The sequence below is a fragment of the Solenopsis invicta genome, chromosome 13, assembly GCF_016802725.1.
Source record: "Solenopsis invicta isolate M01_SB chromosome 13, UNIL_Sinv_3.0, whole genome shotgun sequence".
NCBI classification, from domain to species: Eukaryota; Metazoa; Arthropoda; class Insecta; order Hymenoptera; family Formicidae; genus Solenopsis; species Solenopsis invicta.
The window spans coordinates 595,003-614,579 of record NC_052676.1 but is presented as its reverse complement, the minus strand read 5'-3'; the positions used below and the strand labels follow the sequence as shown (position 1 = coordinate 614,579).

Sequence of the window (19,577 nt, the reverse complement as noted above, 5' to 3'; positions counted from 1 at the left end):
TTTAGATATAGACAGATCATATTAATTATTTAATTATTTTAGCATTAAAATACATGTTGTGTAAAGCAATTTCTGATAACGCGTCAAGCTTCGAAATAATAAAAGACTATTGAAAGTCAACGTCAGAGCGTTACGATTATCGACGATCGTTAATATTAACTCATCTGGCAACGTTAATTAACGAGCACCATGTCGATGCATATTATGCAAAGCCTGCGGAGACAAAGTTGAAACTATTTCAGGCATGTTTGACATCCGTTGTTTTGATCATGAGGTGATGGAGGAGGAGGGTAGGGAGGATGAATAAATTGATACCAATGCGCGCATGTCGTGAGAAGTCTCGCTGATGACCTATCGCGCTAATCTATTTTCCGAACGAGATTTATCGAGTATTCCAGCAAATGCAGAAAGCCCGCTGTAATATCGAGTTTTGGCGTTAACGTTAAACATTTTCGCGTTGCAGCCATTTCGAAACATTCGAGTGCAACGGGCTCGTTCGTCCAATCGCCGAATTTATCTCCAGTTCGCTTCGATTAACGTCCGCCCCGCCTACTATTAATTCACTGCCATCGGCAAAAGCTCAAAGGACTCGATTTTTGAGAAATACTCTCCGATTATGCTAACACTAATGTAACGATAATGCGTTATCAATTAGCTGAGAGCAAATTTTGTGTTTCGAGCTTATTGTTGGTCGTATCCTTTCATAAAGCTTCCATTTACCAAGTACATATGGGTACGTATACAGTGTCTATAGTCTCTGTTTTCACCGTCCAAAATTTCAGAAAATTATGTTCAAAATTATGAAAAACGAAATACGTATTCCTTCATTCTATTATCTATTATTTATTATATTTTACAATTATATAAATTGGATAAATTTGCAATCCGTGCATCTTACATCTTATATCTGACTTGTTACAATTAAAAACATGGATTATACGAGAATCATAGTTTTATACCTTTGAACCTTTGAAAAATTGGCAGAAATTTTTAAAACATCTTTTATGCAGTTTGTCCTCGTTATAGTATCGCAGGGGACATTCTGTGTGCGCAGTGAAGGAAAACGGATTTAAAATGGATCTGCATTAATCCGAATAAAGAGTCTTGGCAAATACGCTGCTAACTTGCGAAGTACTTTGAGACGGAAGACTTACCTGATTAAGATTCTGAGATAATTTCGGGGGAGCTTGGGGAGAATCAGAAGTGTTGGGTTAGAGAAAAATTTTCTCGACAGATCACAGAATCTCTCTGTTCCGATATCAAGCCATGGAATACTCGGTAAGCATCGAGATCTAGCTACGAAAAAAGGTGGAAATTCGAAAGATATTTCTGCTATCGCGTAAAAAGGAAGGAATCACTGAATGAATTAAAAGAGGGGAAAATCCCACGTTTAGTAAATTTCTAATGAAAGAACAGATAACGTTGCTTTAAAGCATCTCTTTTATCAGAAATATTATAGCGTTTGTGAATCAGATACGTGAAATGAATTTAATTGATAAATTAAACTGATTAAATATTAATAGAGATGTTGACAAATTAAATACGCAATAATATTCTGATAGCAATCACATAAAATTATAACCACAGGTAACTCGACATACATATTTTCGAAAACTGTCTTGCTTCGAAATCTGTCTTCTCAAAAAGTAAAATTCTCCACTGAGGAAAACTTCTTTCTTACATTTTCCGAATCTTGTGTGTGTGTGTGTGTGTGTATATGTGTGTGAATCCGGAAAGTGCATATAGTAAGAACATTGGAATTGTAGATTTCTTTCATCGAAGGACTCTCCGGGGGCGTTCCTTATCGCGAAATATGGACCTACCACTTGCCGCATCACTCCACCGCGCCACTCTCGTCGTTATGGTCACAAAAGTAAAACGGAAGTGGCTCTTATCGAAACAAAGAGCGATGTTGACCGTGTCTAGTCGTATAGAAAGTCGCAATGGAAGGAAGAAAGAAGGACAGTGAGAAGAAATAGTTGCAAAACTTTCCAGAGAATGTCAATTCGAGTAAAAAGTACTGAAATAAAACTGAAAGCTGCGATAAATGAACACGCTTGAATATCTTTGATTCTTATCTTCTTCGTCAAAATTAAAAGGAATTAATTCCGATTTATCGGAAGAGAAATCTGTAATCAAAGAGACAATCATAGACATCTTTTATTCATCCTACATACTTTGTTTAAGATTAAGATTTTTACTTGTACATCAAATAATCCTTTCATAAAGACAAAGATATTATTTCTCTTCTTTTCTTTTCTTTTAAAAAGGATGCATTAGTGAAGCCGCTGTCGTAAAGCTTCGCAAGATGGTACGAGTGCGGTTCTCTGTAATTTTACGGCTCGATAATTTCATGTCTTATTCTTACCAATTTTCAGGACTTTACGTCCTGAAACGAAATAAGCGTCGAATATTCCATGTACTATAAATATGCGTTAAAGCTATAAAAATAGTGTATATATTAAATGTTACAAGTGCTCAGCGAGACGACTGTGCAACTTGATTAAATTCGAGTTCTACTTTAATTGAATTTAAATAAAGATTGTAATTAAACAGAATTCATGTATTTTCGTTATTTAAATGAAGTCAACATGAACATTATTTCATGGAATTAGAAATGAAAAGAAAATGTTGTTTTATCTCTATCGCCGAGACAACTCGTAGTTGCAGTTGAAAGAAATTTGATGACGTCGAAACGCGTGTGCTCGGCACACGGGCCGCACTTTGTCCGGAACATGGGACAATACCGGGTCATGTCCGGATACGATCTGCTTCGGCAGGTAGACGCTTCGTGTTCTCGACGTGTTCGTGACAAAGAAGACGATGGTGATACCGACAACACACCGGCACACCGTCGTCGTCTTTGTCGCCTCAGCTTGCCGCTGGCGAAAGAGGAACTGAAAGGACGCGTCGCGTCGCGACGCGATCCCTTTGTGTTTCGCAGGCATGGCGGAGGGCGGCAGGAAGCATCCGGTGTTGCTGTACATTCACGGTGAGAGCTACGACTGGGGCAGCGGAAACCCCTACGATGGCAGTGTCCTAGCGAGCTACACCGACCAAGTGATCGTCACCATGAACTACCGGTTGGGCGTGCTCGGCTTCCTGAACGCCAACGTGGCGCCGCAGACCAAGGCAAGGGTCGCAAATTATGGCCTCATGGACCAAATCGCTGCCTTGCACTGGGTTAAAGAGCACATCGCACGTTTTGGAGGTGATCCCGAAAATGTCACCCTCATGGGCCAGGGCACCGGGGCCGCATGCGTGCATTTTCTCGCCATTAGCCCCACCGTCATTCGGGGTGAGTAATTAAAGTTGTTGAGTCAACGTGAGTTCCCCAGCGTAGTTGGAATAATATATTACGATAACTAACTGACGAAAAACGCACATCTAACGGGCGGAGGACGGGTGGGGGGATGCGGAGAGCGTGGAGCTTATAAACTAACGCGCGCTCTAAAGTTGGAAAAAACAGTATTTTGTTAAAAGTGATTATAGTTGTGGATTGTAAAATTCAAGCGGACGTAATTAATAAATTTTCTCGAGAACGAAGCCAGTCGAAATTTCTGAACCGTTCGCCGCCATGTTGCGTTCGCAATTATTCAGAGAACACGCCGCGCGCCCGCGCTTCTCATAAATGATTAAAAGCGCTTTCGCATTACACATAATTGAAGAGTAGCAAGTTTTACATGAGCTTCGTTACAGTGCGTTATTTTGCTTCAGTTAATTACGTATTACGCCAATTACGTATTCGCAAATAAAAAGAGAGCTAACTTGCCTCTTTTCATCTCTGAAACGAATTTCCTTCGATCGACTTACGAGCTTGCAGGAATTTATATCGATCTATCTCGAATTGCTACCGAATCCGCTAACAAGATCTTCGAGAAGACGAGAAGGTGAAACGAGCTTATGTGCGTGTCGAGCTCGCCTTTGTGAAAATTCCCTTACTTTCTCTTACGGTAAAAGAAGACAAATTGAAACAAGCAGCGGTTCTCAATCGTAATTATAACCAATTACATCTAACGTGAAAGAGCTTTTTCATTTATAATCTTAAAAACGATAACCGTAGTCACTTGAATATGATTTTAACATTTTTTTCTATTTTAACTATTTTACCGTAAAATTATATAATGTCATCACGGGAAAGTGCAGAGATTCTTTCTGGAATCTCAAGAACGAAGTGCTGAAAACCTCAAGGTTTAGTGATCGAAATACTCCGTAGAAAACTTCGTCACTCGTATGCCATCTGTCGCGAGAAAATCGCCATCTTCATAACGCATACTTCACTCCGGGAAAAAGGAGAGAAAAGAGTTTAGAAATGAGAGAAGTAGCTTAAACCAGCAGGAATATCAGCTCGAAATTTCTTTCTCCGATATCCCCCATCCCCTTCCCATCTCTTTTGCAGGGTTCGCGATATTTTTGAGGACGAACACGCGCGAATCGGCGCGGTAACACATTGCCGAGGATATTGGCTGTCTCCCTTTATATCTTCATCCAGTAACAGCAGCAGTAGACCATCTTTGTGGTTGTGCTCACGGTTAACGTTCGACGGTTAACAGCCCCTGCTGCAAGCCCCTCCGGGCGATGGACACGGCTGAGAGGATAAGGGAAAGCTCCCCACCCTTCCACTCCGATACCACATCTCTCTTTACCTCTTTCCGTCTCCCTCTTTTCCCATCCTTGTTCCATCTTGCTCCTTCGCTCGTGATATTATGTGCGTGAAATATCGTCCCTTCCGGCGCCACCTTCGTCGTGGGCGCTATTGGAAAATACTTTTCTCCCTTATGAGAAGGGCCACAGCCATCCACGTGTGTCTGAGATGGGAGTTTTTCTTTCCCCGCTTTTTTTTTTATAATACATCGCGGTTGTTTTACATTCCTTGTCTAGTTTTTTCATTTTATTTAATTAAAAGAAAACGTGATACATATCGAATAAAAATCATACTCGAATGATTGAGAGTTTGGATTTGTTGATCTACCACTTGTGGAAGCACGAGTGATTGAATTGACAAAGGTTTTACGATCATGGAGATGGTAATGGATTTGTAGAACGTTATCATCGTAAATCATTGTAAATAAGGTTTACGAAAAAATGGGAGCTTTCGCTCCCTTTTTCTTTTCTTTTGCGATTAAACATTAGATTTATGTCGCCATTTCTTTCGGTATTCTGATGTTAATGTCGTAAAATTCTCTCACCTAATAAAATTCGCATTGTTTGCAAATTCTATTATTTAAAACGCTTGTACTCGTTCGTTTCGCAAGAGGAAGAGCATCATTTCCTTTTATTTGTTTGCACACGGGAGGATCTCCGATCGGAAAGGATTCTGGCATGCCGACTTTTCTCTCACCATCCTAGCTCCACGGATGCTTCATTCTTTCCCGTATCACTGAGGATAGAAATGAGAATTCCATTTTTCCAAGGTGGCTGTCTTGAGACACGGCGATGTCCTGTTATTTCCTGCTTTTGCCATCTAAAAACCTCTCATCTCTCCTTCTCTCCCTTTTCATCGTTCATTCTTATCTCCCTTTCTTTAACTCTTTTGCGTTAATTTCCTTGATAAGTTGCTTTCACTTGACAAGTTAATGAGACAATCGAAGTATAACAACCGAAAATGGAGAAATATTCCATCTCGGTTTCCATCTTTTTTACCTTGAAATTGAGAAATATACTTCCGTTTCTTAATAATGCCGCGCGGAAAAAAAATATTCTCAGAACATTTAACAATAAAACTCGATTCTTAAAAATTTTAGAAAAATTTTAATTATTTCAAAGGATAAATTTAAATGTCCTTTAAAACTTTTTTAATTACAATTGGAAGCCCCAAGCCTAAGTAACATACTTTTATAGATAAACATGTAAATTGATGAAAGTTGCAAAAAATGTTTCATGTAACGGAAAAAAGAAGAAGAAAGTAATTCGATATACAGGAAGAAAATAATTTTTATCTTTAGCGCGATGCTTATAAGCAACCACTGACGAGTTAATGGCGTCAACAACGAGAAAAGCGGAGATTGAAAATTCCTTCTTAGAGTACAAAACGGAGCATCCCGATTTTTCTTGGGTAAATAACGTCTATGTAAGTCCGCGCGAGAATGATTTTCTTCTCGGATAATTATGTGACGTCGGCCACTTCTTTCTTTAGGTTCGAGAGCAACTTTGGTTTGTCTTTCTTTTCTCACTAAGAGTAATGATGTGGTACCCAACCACTCGCAGCGCCATTTTCGCCGGCATAATTTCCTCCTCAAACAATCCACTCGTATAATATTCAGTGTTGCAATCGCTGTGCTTCTTCTAGCGTCAGATTATAATGCTCGAAATATTATACTCTAAAGATTTGATCATCCGGGATACACAAATCAATTTAAGATAAAGACTACAAATTAAGTGAATAACAATTTAAGATGTAAAAAAAGTGATTTACAATTTTTACGAATGAATTATTCTCAAAGCAACAAATATAAAAATTTCCAAATTAAAAATCGCACAAATGCATTTAATTTTATAATCTCATAAACGCATATAATATTAAAAAAAAAAGCAAAATAATCATAAGATGTGTTTTTCACTTGCAGGATTATTTAAGAGAGCCATACTACTGTCTGGCAGCGCTCTTTCATCCTGGGCCGTGGTGGAAGATCCTGTGTCTTACGCTCTGAAATTAGCCAAAGCTGTCAACTGCTCCATTCCTGATGATCTTCTCAAAGATAACGAGCTTATAGTCGATTGTTTGAGGGAAAGCAGTCTAGACGATCTGATGCAAGTCGACATTCAGCCCCCGACGTTTCTTAGTGCGTTTGGTCCAAGTGTCGACGGTGTCGTCATCAAACCAGATTTTCAAAAGGACCTTCTGTCCTACCTCGGTCCTGAGTTTCAAGGATTTGGGTGAGTGACAAATTTTATTGATTCTTAAAATTCCAAATTTTACTCTATGATTTTATAAGTCTTAAAAGAATGCTTCTTATAAACAGTATAAAATTTTTCTTTTTGTTTTCTTTCTTGTTTTCTAGAAAGTGTTTAAATTTAAATTTTCAAATCTCAAACTTGTCAAATCTCTTTGAATCAGTCGAGGTTTTTCAATTAACTTAACGATATCAATATAGAGAAAAAGTATGATAAAATGCGTTGGACATTGCGAACTTTTAGTGCCATTTTGGATATGGTCATAGTGCAAATGGGAAAAAGGATAAAATCTAGAGACACAGTGAGGAAAAAGAGGGAAAAGGGGAAAATCCTCGGATTCCGGTAGAACGGGCTTAATAGAGTTTTATGGTAATGCGGCGTATATTTCTACATTTTCTTTCGCGGCGGCAAAGGAAATCCGTGAAGCGGCGGAAAAGTTATTTTGATGTGTGCACTTCCGGGCTCGGCTTTGCTTTCTTGCCCAGAGAGGGGTCTCGTACTTAACGTCGGCTTCCACAATAATTCCGCCTTCCGTCTTCCGTCTGACGGATCCCGGAGTTTTCTCGTTAAATGGAAAAAGGGAGCTAAACGAGCCGGTTCCACCGCGAACATTAGCGTGGTTCATTAACGCGATTGTAAACGACCTGCCCCAACTCTACAACGTCATTAGCATACTTACAATCGAAGATCGCACCACGCTCGTGCCGGAAACCGTGGAACGAGTTCACGTTATCACCTTTACTCGCAACCAAGTTACGTTTTCCACTGCAATCACGAACCAAAATTTTCAGATTTACCAGATGCTAATGATTTTCTAATTATTCTAATTATTTATCTCATATTCTTGTAATAAATTTACGATTGCTGCTTTTCTTTAATTTATTTCCTTGAAATTTTCATTTGCTTTCCGTTCTTTTCTTCAATTCATTTATTTTTCAAATGTTTTAGATTAATAGATGTAATAATAAAAATATTATATTAAAAATTAAATTATACAACAGAATTATTAACGTTGAAAATGTGGTGATTTTAGTCCACTCCCCAAAAAAGCTGAACACGGCGCACCAATCACGAGCAACAACAAGTATGATTTATTGTTCGGCGTGACAACGAGTGAAGCTTTGTGGAAGTTTGCAGAAAAAGATGTCCTGCAGGGATTTGAGGGAGAAAGGAGAGACAGAATCATTCGTACATATGTGAGAAATGCCTACGTCTATCACCTCACTGAAATATTTTATACGGTAAGTCACTGTCCTTTATTTAACCAAATTAATATTAATAAGAATTTCATAGGTATACAATGGCTAACATAACCACAGTAGTCCTTGATATTAAATAAAAAAATTTTCTTAAATTGTACATGTTTTGTTGTTTTTATATTGCGTCAATCAAGATTGAATCTCAGCATCTATTTGTTCTTAATCTTAAATCCGTGTACAATCATAGATTTGTATGCCTAGACTTATGCTCCGATTTTTTTAAATCTCCAATTTGAAAGTTTTAAAAAAAGAGTGTGTGTGTGTGTGTGAGAGAGAGAGAGAGAGAGAGAGAGAGAGAGAGAGAGAGAGGAGAGAGAGAGAGAGCGCTAATAAAATAAAAACGTCTATAGTATTTTGCTACAATTAAAAATTTGAAATTATCTTCCGATGGAAAAAAGTCTTGAGAAATTATCGCAATTCCGCAATTTCCAAAAAGTAAAGATGAATTATATTTATTGCAGCAGTATGTGACGTGCCGCGCATATTTGCGGCGCGTATATCGTTGCATTTCGTGCGGAATTTATCGCAGGACGTAATTGTTACGTTCCACACAACGATTGAATCGCGAGCATTGCGTTTTGTCGAAATACATCGACGCTGCAATTCCATTTTGCCGGCGCGTTATCGGTCCGCGCAGGATACAGTCCAGGCATTACTTAATGATTATAGCCAATTAAATAATTATGACTGCGACAATATATTTTTACGAGGGCCAATAGGGAATAAACGTACGGTTAAACGCATTGCTAATTATTGTACACAATGATAACGGAAAGCAAGCTCGATATAATGCGTACAAAACTCACGAGAGCTTTAATTTGAAAATTTATTAGATAGGATTTAATCGACGACTATTTTAAACAAATAATTAAATCATTTTTCAATCTCTCTACTCCGTTTTATTTACTTAAAATATATATTATTATAATAACATTTTCGAGATTTTAATCAATTAAAGAATATAATTAATTTAACGAAAGAACAAACTAATTGCTCCTGATTTTCCAGTAAGCTCTTGTCACGTCGACGTAAATAATAGACTTGAAATTCCTTTTGTGCATAGGTGGTAAATGAGTATACTGACTGGGAGCGAACAGTTCAGCATCCTGTCAACACGAAGGATGCGTGCGTGCAGGCGTTGAGCGACGCACAGTTCGTGGCACCACTTGTACAAACTGGAGATCTCTTCACCCTGAGGCACACTAAGAAACCGAATAGTCCTCACATCGCCCCGATTCTCGATAGTGAAGAAGAACCCATGCCTAAGACTTACTTTTATGTGTTCGACTATGAGATGAGAGACGGCGATTATCCTCCGGTAAGTAAAAAAAATTATGAATCTATTAATTGAAAAATTTGCAACAAAAAAAAAACTCAATTAGAACCAATTCTGAAATGATTGGTAACACGATTCAATAAATAAACATTAGGAATTATAGAATATATATTAATTCTGTATTCTTATATAATTACAATCGCGATTCATATAATGTAATAATAAACTATTTTACATTCATAAATTGTAATTTGTACTATTTTGCGTTTCATAAAATTAATTTTCTTGTTGCTTAAAAGAATTACTCTAATTAATTAAAATTTGGCAAAAAAGTTTTAACTGAATCTCGATAGCTAGACAAACAGTGTAAAATTCTAAATTTGCATTGTTACATCAATTGTTGCTACGAGTATTTGATGAGTTAACTAATTTTCGTGTAACACCGTCCAATTATGGATTTATTTTACTTTTGTTCTGTATCCTTCAATCGCGGCTCGTTAAAATGATAATGCTTTTCGCTCCCGCGGGTGCTTAGCTTCATTAACTGCAGCCCGTTGCAAGGATGCAAGTTCAGCAAAGGCAATTATTCGTTTGTTAGTGGCGCGGGATATTCTCATGTAACCGCGTGATGACTGTTTTCCTTCTGTCTCTCTGCCATCGTCCGTCGCGCGCGCGTTCGCCACTGTCGGTTCAAATTATCGGCATGTTTACGTTCAATTATACACAGATTACATTATATGCATGGTGTTACATTATTGTTCTCCACCGCAATGTCTCCCATTATCAGTACGGACGCAGGCCCTTTCCGACAAAATTTGAATACGTAGACGTACCAAATTATTTTCATAAAATGTCTCGTGCGTCCTGCAGGTAGTTTTTCTTTTCACAAATTTATATGTCTCAATATGTAAAATCAAGTTGGATTTATATAAAAAAGTTAATTGGGTATTTACTTATTAGCATTTTTATAGAAGTGATTTTACGAACTTTTCAGAAAAGAGATAAAAATAGAATATTTAAAAAAAAATATGATTCACTTATTTTACGAAAATAAATTTTTATCTTTCTTATTACCTTTATATCATTTATTGCTACATATAAAGAAATAGTAATTATTATTAATCAACGAAAACGTGACGCAACAAATCTTTAATTTATTTCTAAATATTCTTTCCCATAATTTTGTCGGGCGACAATTTCGATCAATGAGTGGTCGATTAGTAGTAGATGAGAGTGTGCGAGAGAGGCTCTACAGTTTCCAGAGAAATTCCGTTGAGTAAATATGCACGGAGATCGTGTCGGTAGAATAATCAGTCGAATCGCGAGACTATCGCGCTGCCTGCCGTTGTTTGTGATGCTGTCCCAACCTGGTGGCATCTAACATTCTGCCTTTATCTCGCGGGACGCATCTCCTCTCTGTTGTTTGCTACCGTAAAACAGATAGAATCCTTCTCCACCCAGTTGCATCCATAATTACTCTAAATAAACAATTACAGGTTGCCAGCATTTCAACCATTTTACTCGCAATTATTCTCGTACATGAATTATTGATTCAGTTAGTATCCTTTTTTACCCAGAATATGTTTCGTCAGAATACGTCATGAAAACTCTATGATACACATTACGTATCGAAACAACAATTCAATTATTTTGAAATTTATGTTGCAACTTTTGGATGCGCAACATATTTACGTGAAATGAAGTAAAATCCCATTATAGCCTCTTCTTTCGAAGTTAAAATATATTTCATATTTATTTTGTTTACTTTCTATATTCACTCACCACAATGTTTTCTTTTTAAACAAGATAAATTTCTTTTTTTTTATTTATATTAACCTTACGATGATTTCTTTACTTGAAATAATTCCTAATGCTGTATTTATTTAATTCAAGATAACAACTAAAGTAATTAAATAAAAATGGAGTAGATTTTATTTTTTGCTCGTGATTAATATTCATAAAAACAAGGTCAATACAAAACAAACGCGAATAACTATTGTGTTAGCCTCGTTTTTTACGAGCATTCTTTACGAGCCATATGCTGTTAGCTTATTTAATACCGTGGGATTAAAAGCATCCATTAAATACTTTTTGGTTATATTATTTTAAATAAAATAAAAGTGAGGTAATGAAAACGAAAAACACATGCGTTTTATCATAAGATGCAATTATTTTCTTTAGTTGCAAGTAAATACTTTACCAAGACGAGACACACTACACACTTTATCATAGAAGATAATAGAAAAATTCGATTTACGATGGAACCGGCGCACGTACGTCGAATATAATAAGGATGCCATCGCGTCGTTCGCAGTCGACGCGCTTCTCATGGCAGCCATTACGAACTCAATCCTATTTCAATTTACGCTAAAATTATTTGCAGAGCTAATCGGTGAATTTATCTCCTTCCTTTTTTCATTTTTATCCTATTAAATTTAAAAAAAATACATACATACATACATACATACATGTATATTGAATTATTTACTTTGGTTCAATAAATATAAATTGGAAGAGAAGAGATTATTACGGTAGATTAAGTGTGATTTTACGTAATGCTTTTTTGCAAAGAGCTTATCAAAGAACAACGTATATAAAATATTCGATAAACTTGTTTTTTCTGTTATCCGCTAATCAAATTAAAATATTTTAATTTTACAAGTTACTTGTGTCATACTATTAACTATTCGTCTATTAACTTTTCCTTTAAAACATCGTGTAAATAGTAAACTGCTTTTAGCACTTGCAATCAATGCAGAAACATGAAATAATTTTAATTATGTCGGTAATAATGACATTTACTATACAAAATATGTTTATAAACATACAAAATAAAATTGAGAAAAAGCTTTATATGCTAACATTCCAACAACAACAACAATAAATCACGGTTCGCTGTCGTTATTTTAATATGGCAAATTTGTCAGTTTATTTTATGTTTTGATAATCCGTTTTTTTAATTGGAGCTGCTGATATTACTTATGGAACAATAAAACTTTTTGACAACAAGAATTAAAAAAAATAAGGGTCTTTGATCAATTAGGTGGTCGTACGTTTTTGGAATTGGTTCGGTATTCATGCTTCGTTCATAATTGTATGGCGGTCGCGTACATAGGCCAAAGGACGAGAAGGTTTCGTCGATGTGTGTGAGCGGCGCGAAATATTCCAGTCATGTCACGTGCACCATATGCACGGCAACGCGCCACCGCGTTTGTTCACACAATACAATTTTCCTACTTTTTCACATTCGCCAGCAATACCCTGTCCTGCAGGCAGACATCTTTCCGTTCTCTTTACACTTATTCTTTACACTGTCTGCAAACCGATTTTTCAATAGTTCAAGATCAAATCATATAAAATCGTTGAATTCTTTAAAAAGTCTGCAATAACAATTTATAAGAAGAAATTTTATTTTGAATAATTTTATTTATAAAATAAAAATGACTTAAAAATTTACGGCGATAAAATCAATTTAAAGAAAATTTTTATATCGTCTTGCTATCTCTCAAAGCTAAACAAACAAGTCCATGAAATTTATTTTTTAGAAACACAGTTATTTAAAAAACAGGAAAATACTAATATTTCAGATTAGGATATGCCGATTAACTTGTGTGATTCTTAAGACGCGAACAAAAGAAATAATGTTTGATTCGCGTGCACAATGAAAATTAGCAGAAAACAGAAAAATAGCTTTCATGAAGCTAGTCTTGCATTTCTTCTTTTTTTTTTATTATAAAAGTAAATAAAAAAACAAAGACAGATCGAACACGCAGGAGAGAAGCAGAGTTTCTCACGAATTCGTAAATATCCTCTCGAGATAGCAACTTGTAATCTACCGGTAAAGTGAAAACAGACATTGCGGGCAGGTCGCAATCGATCCTACCGGGACGAACGAAATTCATCCCGAGGATCGTTGGGGGATTTGCAAGGACCCATCGATACGCAGAGGATTTGCGAAGCCGACGTTCAAAATCTATCAGCTCGCGCGCCACCTCGTCCATTTCAGGATGCTAGGCTTCTCGCGGATCCTTTTAAAAGGTTCTCTCCTGCTGTAATTCGATCGAAGACGATTTCCTTCAAGTAGGATTCGTTCACCGCGGAGAAGAAAATTTTTATAAATCTTTGGCAATGATCGTTGCCAAGGCACTTTGTAATCGCTTTAATCGTTAAAAGGCATTCAATAATACAAAATACTAGAGTAATATTGGATGGAGGTAAAATTATAAGTAATCTCTATGAACAAATTGCTCTCTTTACAAAATATTGGGGAAAAATGTTGATTTTGAGAAAAAAACTTGTCCGTATCAGTACTAATCGCTTAATTTATTTGCAACAATATTTAATCGTGTAATTAGTATCAATGTTTTAATTCGCTTGAAGATAAATGACTGATTTGACATTGATAAAGAAGGAAAAAGCTAAGAATAAATGAAAACAAAACTAGAAAGATTTTTCTGTGTCGAATCAGGGTTTCTATTGCGCCACTCGTCGTGATTGCTATTTCTCCATCTCGCACGAGGAAAATGAGAATACGACTCTGCGTTGCAGTTCTCTCCTCCACCGCTCGTTCAAAGAGAAGTCGATAGGAGGAGAAAGAAAGAAACGAGGCTGGGTGAACTGCAAGTTGGAAAAAGGCATTACGAGAAAATTTGCCCTCAAAGCCCTGCGTGCCGCAAAACACATCCTTTTCCCTTGGAAAATCCTTAAATAAAATCTCCCGTTGGGATTATGAAATGCCTAATGGTTTGAGTAGTCACTCAATCAAATAAAAGATAATTTGTATTATTGACTTTATATCTTGATCGTTTAACGAGATGTGACAAATCTTTTTCCTTCATTTTCTACAACCATTTGTTAAAGAATTTAAGTAATTTTACGTTTAAAATACGAGTATAATTTGACTGTAATATAAGAAAGAAATATTTTTTTAACTAATGAAAAAGTTTGGGTAAAATACCTGCAACGCAGCTACAAATTTAAATGTTCTTTAACCCTTGAAATGTACATTTCGCATTACTGTAATTTTACGGAAGATATTCAAATTCTCATTTCTTGTTCTAAAACGAGGAAAAGATTATTATTCATCTCCGAAATTGTCTAACATTATTTCATCAAAATAAAAATCCAAATTTATAATGTGTTAAAGATCTTAATTCTAATGTTAAATTGTAACATGTTAGATTCGAAAAATCTGAAGGATAATAAAAAAGAGGATTGAGGAGATGATGAAACGAATTATTTAATTAAAGTTATCCGGTACATGGTTTCGAAACTGGGCTTCCTCTATCCTGTTCGCGACAATCCTTTACCGGCTAATTGGGGAGTACCCCGTCTAATGAGGGAAGAAAGGAGGGCAAAACGAAGTGAAACAAAACGTCGAGGACTAACAAAAAATCTGGAACGAAGGCTTCGCGAGTCCCGCGTGGAGATTATCCGTTTTGTCCGATTTCTTTCTCTTTGTAATGCTTTGTTCTGAGAATTTTTCGCAAACGGTAAAGTGATCTCACCGAAAATCTACAGCGTTTATCTCGTGCGCTTGTATAATTACGACGCTCTGAAAATGAGAGAATAAATGGAAGAATAACATAAATTCAAATAGTAAACACGCATTTTGTTGTAATTAATTTTAATTGCTCATTCAATCGACTTTAATAACTGACGCAGAAATGATTTGTTTTTCAGTACATGTCGTTATCGTAAAGTGTGATAAAAGATTAAACAAGTTTTTAATGTGTGTACTATCTATGCGTAACGAAAAAAAAAAAAAAAATCTACAATAATCATGAGAAATACGAGCAATAAAGTTGTGTAGAGTACGTTAATAGACTAAAATTAAAGAAAATATAACTTTACAGTGTTACGTTTATAAAATGATTTGAACATAGAAAAAATGTTTTTATAAAATTTTAAAATTAATTCTACAACAGAACAAAATAATGTTTTATTTTATTCAAAGATGCGTAAGTATTGTCATAAATCAATATTATTTTCTGAATTAATAACTAATTAAAAATATAATTAATTTCGCTAAAAAAAACATTATAAAACAAACTTGAATTAATTATTTCAATAATGACATTTAAATGTTGAAAAATAATTAAAAAATGAAACAGAAATAACTTTAGATAATAGTATTATTTTCTGAATAAATAATTACTTTAAAATATAATTAATAAATTTCGAAATAAGAAAAATATTATAAAGCAACCTTTGAATTAATTATTTCAATAACGATATTTAAATAAATAAAAATAATTAAAAAATGATAGTAATTGTAATAATACTATTAAACATTATATAATTTATGTATATCACGATTTGTATAAATGTTCAAAGTATAAGTATTCTAATAGTACATTAATATGATAATATGATAGAGTAAACAAAAATAAAAATTCCTATTTTCATTTTTGCGGCGTTCTTCCTGGAGCAGATGCACCGGATTTTCTGATATTCCTCGGAGATTTTTTTCATTTCACTATGTACAGACACGCGCTGCTCATAGTGCATAGAACGCACTGCCGCAATAAAATATTCATCGCAAAGTTTACGGCTGTCAGCTGTCGTAGTCGTAGAGCATGGTTAACACGAAGCGGCTTAATATTCGCGCCCGCTAAAGCGCAATTAAATTATTTGTTCCTCTAAAATATGCACCGCCGCGCTGGTTATGCATGCGCTTTTCGCGTGAATACTCACACGCAACAGGTATTTATGAATGCGATTTAGAAAAATGCCCACCGATAGGCATTCTACTGTGGAGTGCCACATGATTTACGCTCTGTCGTTCGTCGACTGCCACCACAATGACAATACGAACACGGAATTGCACGAGCATTGTGTAAAACGAATTAATTAGTGATATCTTTTTCAATATTAAATTGAAATAACAGCACAAGGAAAGTAATTATTAAACAAAAATTAATTTTGTTTTATCTCAAAACTACAAAAAAAATATTAGCTTATTGTTTCATTTTCAAAATAATGTGCGTATTCATGATATTCGAAAAATATGCAATACATTTTTTCCATTATTTTTAGAATGTAAGTTTTTAGCAATGTAAGTTCAAAAGCTATTGATTATTCTAATCCTACAGCAAGAAAAGTACAATTTCTAAGTCAGAATTGATGAGTGTTTCTTATCGCTACGATACATTATTGTTAGATATAGATTGTTATCGCTTCGATAAATAAATGGTTTGAAATCGTATTAAGGATTGCTCAAAGATTAAACGACGGAATGCTTACGAACCTTCGCGCTATGATAAAGCAAAAGAAGGATGTGCATACGTCGGTTGTCGGGAAACAGCCGCCAAATAGACGCGCTTTCAAACGGATGGCGCCATTTGGCGGAAAAAGCTTCGCCGTTTTATAGCGGGTGCCCGACAATTTGCATGCTCGTTCTTTCTAGTTTTGACGGGCAAACGAGCACCGAAATGCGCTCGTAAGCTTAGTCACAAAACGTAGGCAAGTTCACGATCGTGAACTGCTACGGTTGCTCCAATCCAAATGGTCGAGAAAAGTGCGAAACGGCTATCAGGATTAGTAACAACCGCCGTGGTGAATAATGATCGATTCTATCGATGGAAGTAACGTACATAAAAATTTATGCTTTGGATTTCCTCGTTGGATTTCGTCTACAGCTGTAAAACTGTTAAAACCTGCATTTAAAACCTTCAAATGTTACTTTAATAAGGAGGAGTCTATTCCATTAAACTTTCAATTATTTAATACCGAGAAAATAATACGTTTCAATGAAATAAATAATTGTTCATAAACAAGATAATTATATCTGTATAAACAGTAATAAATTTTTCCCTTTGTTTCTTTGTTTCTGACAATCTGATTCAAAATTAAATGGTCTTCTCTCTCGTGGAAGCAGCTAATAAGTAGATAAAAATTGTTTGCAAGTGTGTAGAAATGCATTCATCTTCGTTCGTCTATTATATCTGATTTTTTGTTGACGCGCACGCGCGATTTCGTACGATGCGGAAATAATAGCCAATAGAAACAATACCCTCCATTCCGACCAGACTGTGCTTGATCCGCTTCTGAGTCGCCATTGTACCTCGGGGAACACAAGGATGGAAGTCGATCGCATTTCCGCCTGTTCTCTGGAAATTGCTGCGATCGTTCTGCGACGAAAAATTCGCACTGTCCAACTTTTTCCATTTAAATTTAAATCCACATGCGTACGTTTGAGAAGAAATAATCATGCATATATCTGAAAATCGATGCCAATCTCGTGATAATTCTTTAAAATGTCATCGATGATCGTTTTGTTTTTATTCGTTTATTGGGAAAATAAAACAATGTTTATTTGGAAAATTAATAACTCTTTGACGTAATCAAAAATTTCATTTTTTTTTTACATTTGATGTTTGTAAATACATGTAATTTTGTTAAACATTTAATCACGTATTATAAAATATTCTGAAAATACCAAAATGCGTCAAATTTTTATGTTTATAACAAATTTTTCTTTTAACATTATCTTTTAATTAATACCTCTTCGTGGCTAAGAAGAGTAGACTAAAATAAAATATTCCTGATATTTCATGTCAAATAATTTCAAAAAATTGAATAGGATCAAATTTTCTTTATATATGTAAGAACTAATATAAATGATGAATATACTTATATATATATATTCATCAGTTTATTAACTCTTCTTCAATTACAGCTAACTTCATAATTTATAGTTGGAATACAAAAACTCGTCTTAAAATTGATGATGAAGACTGAGTCTAATAATAATGAGTCTTTTTGTGAGAACATCTCATCTTTCTAAGAATCCAGTTATTGATTCTTTGAAAAATGATAGTCGTTAGGATAAATGAAAAGGCCGACATTTTTTAAGAAAATAGGGCCTCATAGTTAATAATTGACGCTGCAAATGGAGCACGTAGTTATGCGCACGGTTATTCGCATACCAAAGGGGACGTGATGTATTACGTCAGAACGCTATTGTCACGTTATTACTCGTGTAGCTACTGTCACAACGTTACAACGTTATCTCGTCAGCCAGCGAGATTACGATATGATAAATTAATCAAAATTAGAGCGAATGCTAATTAGTGGTCGGAATGTACCTATATACAATGCTTGTATGTTCTTCAATATCCAATTGTAATCCACCTTCCTTTAATCTCTCAATGTAAATTGCAGGATTAACTGGATCGACTCTTTAGAATCTGAATCTACATTGCGAAAGATACACATTTGTGTCATTTTTGTCTTAGACGTAAAATTTAATTTAAATGTTAAATTATAATAAATGAAATAATTCTTAATCTAAAAGCACATTTCTTAGAACATTACTGTAATAATAATTATATAAAAAGATTACATATTGTATAATGTTTTACTTTATTTAGTATTTGTTGTATCTTTATTATTATTACGTTGCTATATCAACGTCAGTGAGTTAGCTCAGTATTTTTCACAAATCTAAGAAAGATCTTATTACTGTGCGCACTGTTATTATTTTTTATATTTTAAACACTTTGTGTTTAAGTCACTAGGAGCGCTATTTATGTCATTCACGTTCCGTAAACAAAGCATCCTTGCTAAAAATGAATATTTTTCCAGATGTATGGAGATATTTAACTTTGTGTAAGAGAAACAGATGCTAGTATTAATTAAATTTCCAAAGGAGAAGTTAAAACTTGGGAAGTTATTCAAATATAAAAATAAGTAAATCATTTTCCATTACATTGCATGTCTAACGTTAATTGTAAATCTAAATATAAAGGATTAGAAGAGCCTTCATGCATAATATCTACCTTCAATATTTGAAGAGCAATAAGGCAAAATTTACATATCTCATTTAAGTTTGATGTGGTACGAGACTACGAGACGACTATTTGATGTCTTTAAAATTAGAAATAATTTAAAGACGAGAGTGTCAAATCTTCTATTATTGTAGACACAATTGTCCAATAAATTATATCGATCGATAAGAATTTCTGACGATTCGCGTTGCTATCAGTACAAACGTTGGCGTTATTTTCGACGATACCTCGTATTGTCGTTTCTTACGACGACATGGTTTAACCGAAGCACGAATTGAAATTTGCCAGCATCTGCGGAACGTCAGGAATGCCGTCGTGATCCTGTCGGTATCCAAGAACTGGGGAGGTTGAGGTAAT

At 35.1% G+C, this 19,577-nt stretch overlaps 1 protein-coding gene and 1 long non-coding RNA gene across 5 annotated transcripts in view; one reads left to right on the top strand and one right to left on the bottom strand.

Moving 5' to 3' along the window:
* The window catches only part of LOC120359389, a 197,216-nt gene that overhangs the window by 62,582 nt on the left and 115,057 nt on the right, over positions 1–19,577 (bottom strand). The gene's annotated exons all lie outside the window — the stretch shown is intronic.
* Positions 1–19,577, top strand: part of LOC105199582 (neuroligin-4, Y-linked) — a 203,649-nt gene that overhangs the window by 126,367 nt on the left and 57,705 nt on the right. For all 4 annotated transcript variants that reach the window (XM_039456699.1, XM_026137036.2, XM_039456698.1 and 1 more), the window contains 4 exons: positions 2,945–3,298; positions 6,567–6,876; positions 7,928–8,135; positions 9,217–9,471. In XM_039456699.1, the coding sequence (XP_039312633.1) occupies positions 2,945–3,298; positions 6,567–6,876; positions 7,928–8,135; positions 9,217–9,471 (1,127 nt within the window). The remainder of the gene's footprint in view (positions 1–2,944; positions 3,299–6,566; positions 6,877–7,927; positions 8,136–9,216; positions 9,472–19,577) is intronic.